Source organism: Falco punctatus (assembly GCF_963210335.1).
Source record: "Falco punctatus genome assembly, chromosome: 8".
NCBI classification, from domain to species: Eukaryota; Metazoa; Chordata; class Aves; order Falconiformes; family Falconidae; genus Falco; species Falco punctatus.
In genome coordinates, this window is record NC_137588.1 from 61,908,162 (window position 1) to 61,915,233 (window position 7,072).

General features: G+C 43.0%; 1 protein-coding gene across 1 annotated transcript; it reads right to left on the reverse strand.

Annotated features, from left to right (window-relative positions):
- Positions 1 to 188: 188 nt before the first annotated feature.
- On the reverse strand, positions 189 to 6,872 carry CAMLG (calcium modulating ligand). Its single transcript, XM_080400437.1, has 4 exons — positions 6,706 to 6,872; positions 4,869 to 5,323; positions 4,041 to 4,106; positions 189 to 2,354 (listed from the first exon to the last, which is right to left on the reverse strand). Exons 1-4 carry the CDS (start codon positions 6,869 to 6,871, stop codon positions 2,163 to 2,165), a joined length of 879 nt encoding a protein of 292 aa, XP_080256563.1. The 5' UTR covers position 6,872; the 3' UTR covers positions 189 to 2,162.
- Positions 6,873 to 7,072: the final 200 nt, after the last annotated feature.

A 7,072-nucleotide genomic window follows, 5' to 3' on the forward strand; every position in this document is an offset into this window, starting at 1 on the left:
CTGCCACCCCCTCGGAAGGAAACCCGCTTCGTCTCTCCTTGCTTCGTCTCTCCTTGCTTCGTCTCTCCTTGCGTGTAGGGACGGTGCAAGCCAACGTGCAGCAGGTGTGTCAGCTTTCCGAGGATTCAGCCGATCAGGGTTACGATTTTTATGCTGAGGATTAAATAACTCATTGCTTTTTGCAGATATTAGTACAAAGTATTTTCGCGATTTATTTGTATTACACTCAGGCATATAAACAGTCAGAACAAGTGTAACTTCTGAGCAAACTCATTATTTACATATCTCAACAATTTAAATGACAGCTATTTGAATTTGTTGAAATTCCTGTCTAACATAAACAAATTTAAAGCTTCTGAATAAATATTTGCGTTAATAGATCAAAGTCAGAATCTTTTGCAGCCCAGCCCTGGACACCTGTAACTTAATACTCACTGTAAAATAAAATAATCAGTAAAAAAACCCAAACAGTGGTCAAATCAAAATGTAAGCTTCTTGTTTTCATGCCACAAACAAACATGTATCTAAGTTAGGAGTCAGGAAGCTTTTATGGAAAAAAGGCAGGGCCGTTTACTTCAAAGAGGCATAATCAAATGCTTCTGCTCCCTAAAAAAAGAATTCTGCAAACACCAAGATGGATAGGTGCTTCCCTATGCTAAAAAAAGGCACTGGCCTAGATTACCTGACAGTCCAGATTCTAAAGAGAAAACTACAAGTTGAAAATATCACCACATTTAGCTTCAATAGAAACTTTTATAGATCATCAGCATTGAAGTCGACTATTTGGAAGGACTCTTCCTTCCTCTCTCTCGCTGTCCAAAATTCATACAAGATCACAAACAAGCATTTGCAAGCTTGCTGCTTTATCAAGTGACAGATTAATTTGTTTGTCTTGTTTTCAACTATTTGGCTGGACATCTACAGAAAAAAAAATACAAAATGCTATTCTCCCTTCATACACAGACCTTCATGTTGGAGTCAACTCAAAACACAGTTTTTTATTTCACTGTCACTTGTAGTGTATCGGATTTAGACAGGAATGGCTATTGTGATTTCAGCGGGGCAATTTCAGAAACATACCCAAAAAGTGAACATAATCAACTCTGCTGAATCACAGACTCTGTACTGTTGGGTTGTAGTAGTATGCAGCAGGAGTGGAACTCCCGCAATTAAGAACCTGTCTACATGCAAATGCCTGGTAATAGAGAGCCAGACTGCAGAAATCAGTGTCATATTAAAAGTTGTCTTATGCAATCCTGCAAGGAGCTAGGGAAAAAAATTAATTCCCTTTTAAGTTGTACATATACTGGAGCAAACATTTGATACTGTAGGTTGGTTGCCAATATATACAACTTTTCCCTCATGAAATGAACTGTTAAAATAAATAAAAGCATGTGTATGAGCTACACTAGAATTAGGTTGCTGGAAACTCACAAACAGGTCAGATTAACAATTTTGTTTCTTCCTACTTTTTGATTAATAACATTTGTAAGCAACGGGACTTTTTTTGTTATTGGTTTGCTTAGCTGTTTTGCATTACAATCATCAAATGAAATTAATCACAATCACAACAAATAATGTATAGCAAGGCAAGGATTAGGACAACAGTGTGGCATGTTTCAACAAGTATTCTCCAGAAGTAGCTACTGATTCAACATTCTGAATTTAAACAACAGAATGCAGGGATTTCTTTTATTTAGAACTTTCTAAAAAAAAATGGGACCATCACAAAATAAGCACTTCTTGTTAGCTATAGTCATACAGGAGATACATACATATATATATATATGGTTCTGCTGAGAGGAATTCTCTTCTCTTTGTTCTCACTGAAAAGAACAAAGGCAGCTTTGTAAATGTTTATGAAGGAAGCTGAGAAGGGCATTATCTAACCAAAACAAATATATCATCCACTGACACTTGCATCTTATTCTTCACATTTGTAATAGGCAGACACAGTATTTAAATAAACTGAACCAATACAACTGGCAGTCTGGGACCCTGCTCTTCCTTTCCCAGCATGACTGGATTTAAGGCTCCTTTCAAGCATTCAAACAGGTAAGAATTTTAATGAAGATTTAAACCTGTCTGTCTGCACAGTCAGACGTTAAAGGAATACAGTCCAGAAAGCTTTAGTGTAACTACTGCGTTGAATTCTACAGCCATCATGGTACTTCAGAACCAAAAACCAGAATAAGTTCATGGCAAAAGATAAAAGTAAAGAAATAAACACAGAGGTCTGTGAAAACATCTCCCATTTTGCTGTAGGTGTCCATGGAGCGACTAATCACTTCTGCAGGTATTCCAGACAGTAAAAGAGCAGCAGTTAATACTGTCGTTTTCACCTTCTTCTCACACTAAAAGAAAAAAAAAAACAAACAAAACCCCAAACCCAACAGTATTACATTAGTTCTTCTGTCGTAATCCAATTCTGCTTTACATGTCACAAAAGTTGCGACAATTTTGTACACAGCCAGGCACATTCCAAATTCATCAATAAGAATAGCAGGTTTGGATTGATTCTCTCCAGACATGCTCCAGGATTCACAACACTTATCCTAGCTACAGACTGATGCTGTGATGGATCCATCGGAGCAAGTGTGAGAGGCTGGTTAACAGAAGATAAAATTCATCACAGATATTATGCCTACTTCACACTGGCACTCCAAGGAGGCTGTAAAGTAGGGCTCTGCAGCAGCTTCTGGATGAGTGGGAAGAGTCCCAGCCAAAGGCAGCCTGGGTGTAAGAAGCCAAGCCAGGCATCTCCACTGGCGGAACCAGATTAATCTCATCACACTACTTGGAAAAAAATACTGTTACTTTTCTAACACAGGAAAATGATTTAGAATTGAAAAGCAACTGCTGCTTTTTATTTTAGTGCGATACGACTCCATTGGCAGTTTTATACTCTGAACCCACTAATGACACAAAACCTTTTGAAAGCTGTTCTTCTGTCCTTAAGGACTCTTGGAGATGCAAAGTCAGGCAGGAAAAGGTAAGAGTGGCTGAAAATTTTGGTAATTTGACAATACCTGCTGGGTGTCTTAATTTAATCCAATCTAAATTAAGCTTTCAAGACTCTTTCTAGGTTTCATGACAGAAAAATGAGGGATAACAAGCTGGTTGACCTCATCTGGGTATGTAAAAGCAAGCTGCAGAAAGGAACCACCTCTTTAAATTCTGAAACTGAAGAGCTGATTTTAAAGACAGCAGAAACAAGATCAAAGAGATCTAGCAGATGAGCTAGCGCAAGTCTAAGGCTAATTCTACTGGTTTATGTTCTGACATATCACCTTAGAATGACTACTGTGAAGTTTAGTTTTCAGTGATATACTTAACTACAAAAGAACTGCTGATTTATTCTGATTTTTTAAGGTAATCTATTATTCCTTTTAAAATGCAAATTTTCCCTTTCAACTACGGATTGAGCATCATCCAATCCTTCTTTGCACTGTAGACCTGACAAAATCATCAACCAAGCAAGTACTTCAGCACAATTAACTGGTGTAAATATATAAAGCAAGTGATACAGCAAATCTTGCAGCTAATAAGCAGCAAGTAAGACACACAAATGTCTCGTTTCAAATCGCCATTCAAACCGATACTAGCAGTGGAATACAGACGCCTTAAAACCCATGGACTGTCTTAGGTTTTAAATGAACACCTTCCCAAACTTCATCCGGGTATCACGTGCAAAAAAGCTGCTGAGAGAGCGAACAGTAACCACAGAAGAGCATGGTCTAGGAGAAAAGGGAAAGTATCCTAGAGATATGAAAGAACTACCTGACTTTCCTGGTCAGATGCTTTCAATTAAGAGTACTGCTAAACAAGTTGCTAGTCCCCATTTTCATGGCAACTTAAAGATTCAGACTAAATTTAGGAAGATTACAAACTAATATAAGCTATCAGTATTTGGTAACTCTCAATTCTACAGTTTAAAACAAGGGAAAAATACTTCATGTACGTTGATCCTAAAACTATACACTTCAAGTAAATTTAAAACATTTCAAATTAATTCTGGGGAAAAAAAAAAAAAGTTTTACCTTTGGAAAGTACTTGGACAGTCCCATGTAAGCAAGTTGTAGAGTAAGAAATGGTGCAAATATTGACTGTAGGAACAGAAAAGAATATATAAAATTAACTTGGTCAGAAGGAATAGCTAAGAAAACACAGAAATTTAATGCTTCCCAAGTCGTAAAAGAGATTTAGGTAAGTAAAAAAAATCATTTGTGGACTATAGCAACAGTATTCTTGAATACTACGAACCCAAGTAGACAAGTTACATGTCAGAAGTAACGTTCTCCCTTATTTTCTTTGAGCATAAACCCCTGAAATGTCAGAAGGGTACAGCAGTGTGTAAAAATGAGCCCAGTGATCCACGAGGTGGCAGGCCCCACCAGCTACACGGCACACTGCCACAGGCACCTGCAATACTGGGGAACTGCTTTGCCCAGAAGACTGATAAATGAGTAGATTTTATTAACTTGGGACAACTATTGTTTACTGTGTTATTCTTTTGTAGGCTCCAGTCTAGAAGAGCAGTTGACCCTGCTGACAAAGATAGGAATAAACTTGCAGGGGACTCAAGCTGCGACAACTATTCCAGTGCTTCTGCTCCTCGAAAACCACAGATCAAACATGCGCTACTCTCAGCTGTTACACAGTAGCTGTGTTAAGACAGGGAACACAGATTAATCTCAAATAATTTAGAGACTTTTTAAGGTTTTATAAAGTTGTTGAAAATTTAAAGAGTGCCTGAAGTTCCAAAGTCAGTTGCTACTGCTGGACTTCAGCCCTAGATAAAGGGTATTTCATAGCAAGTTTGCAGTAAGCTATCAAAACAATAGGATTGTTTGTTTCCCTGAACTCACCAAGTATTTGCACACAAAAGCCCTGACTGCGATGGCAAGCAGAGCACATCCCACCAATCTAAAAATGCGGAAAGAGTCAAACTCCTCCACTGCATTCCCATTCTCTTGGCTTGGCTTCTCATTCATCAGCTGGTTCCTCAGCTTCAGAGCTTCATCAAATCTGGATAAGTACTGGTCTAATCCATGTCTAGGTGGCCGTGGTGCAGCTTCAGATGGCAGTTCCCCTCTATTACGGTGACGGAGCTCACTTGCACCCTCATTGACAAGCTCTGGAGTTTTGCTGAACAAGTCCTTATCCCCTTTTAGGTCTACCATGCTGCCTGCATGGTCAGCTGTGCCTGCCAAATTACAGACAGAGTCGCCAAGCACAATTCGCTTGGTCACTGAAGGAATGGGAAGGGAGTTTGATTTATCTTGTTCGTGCTGAAGCCTTGATTCTGTGTGACTCTCATCATCTAAAGAAAAGAAACAAAAATACAGTTATGCACACTGGGTATGTGGAACAACACTTTAGGCATACTGGATTGGGGTCCTGGGTTGATGTCTCGGCTTCCAAAGTGAAAAGACAGATTTATGATTAATAAATGTGTCAATTATTAATCACAATGCCGTTTGACATACGCGAATACAAGCAATCTCATTTTAAAAATAAATGGGTGCAGCTGATAGGCTGTGTATCAAAGGAAGGGTTTACACTCATACTTAGGTTACACCACAGTTGATAACAAAAAAGGAAAAGCACAGTATGGACCAGACTGAAATGCTCATCAGCTTCACCAAATATATATTTTTACACAACTGGACACAAAGAACCCTACAGGTACCACATGCTTTGCATTGCAGGGCACTCTTTGGAAATGGTGCAGGCACGAGACAGAAAGCAGTGCAGGTCAGAAGTTGAAGCTGTCATTCAGCAATGTGGAGAAATTAAAACACTGGTCCTCCTTAAGCAACAACACTACACACACAAGAGGAGGGATGGTTGTTCTAAATACATGGAGCAACATTAAAAAAGACAAACATTTATGGAAGGTGAATCACACGGAGCATTAAAGACTGAGAAATGCGCAGGCAGTAGAAGGGTACTTTGCCTTGCTCTACTGTCAGAGGCAAAGCAACGTTAACCTGCTCTGTATAAAACCTGAAGACCTCATCTTACAGCGAAAGAGGTGATGCCAGAGAACAAAAACCAAACAGAGAGGCACGCAGAACAGGTCTGGTCCTACCAGAAAGGAAGGACCAACACTGAAGGAGTGTTTCTCAGTGTTAAAGCAGACTGATTGATGGCTTATGAGCATCCTTGCAAACTGAATCTGAGAAGTCTTTCCTGACATGACAGTCGGTCTCCTCAAAGTACGTGCAGAAACATAAATGACCTACCTATGAATCTGCAAGCATCTGCGTGCCAACCACAAACACCTGATGACTGATTATTATCTAAATGGGAGAACACTTTGACGTAAGAACACAGCTACAAAAGCAAGCAGCTGCGTGAAAACGTGGGGGAGGGCTCATCGTTTCTTCACCTAAGAAGAAGTCCACGCAGTGCAACGCCAGCTCGCCCACTCGCCCTGCAGGCCAGGCCCAGGCCCGCCCCGGGCACGGCGCCGTTTCCCCCGCGGGTCCCCCCGGACCGGGGCAGGCCGTGCTTCCCTCAGCGCCCCTGGAACGAAGGACCGCGCTGGGGGGGCAGCCAAGGCCGGGGGGCGCCAGCCTCCACTGTCCCGTGAGGAGGCTGCGGGGAGCGGTGGCGGCGGGAGGCCGCAGCGGGCCGTTACCGCCAGCCCCGCGGCCCGGAGCCCTCACACCGCCGCAGCCCCGCCGCCCCTCGGCTCACCCTTGCCCGCCGCGGGCCGGTGGAAGCCCATGATGCGGTTGATCCGCTCCTCCGAGTTCATCAGCAGCTTCCTCCGCCGCAGCTCGGCTCGGCGCTGGGAGGCCGAGAGGCCGGCGGGGACCCCCGGGGGCGCGGACGCCGCTCCCGCCCCGCCGCCGTCCTCCATCCCCGGCAGAAAGGGCCGCGGCGCTACCGCAGCGCCGCACAATGGGGCCGCCCCGCCTCAGCGCGCCGGCGCCGCCCGCCTCCAGCCGCCGAAGCGAGCGCCGCCATCTCGCGTAAGGGCAGGGGAGCGGAGGGAGGCGCGGGGAGCGCCCCGCACGCCGCGCCCTCTGGCGGTACGACGCCCGCACTGAAGATGGCCGCT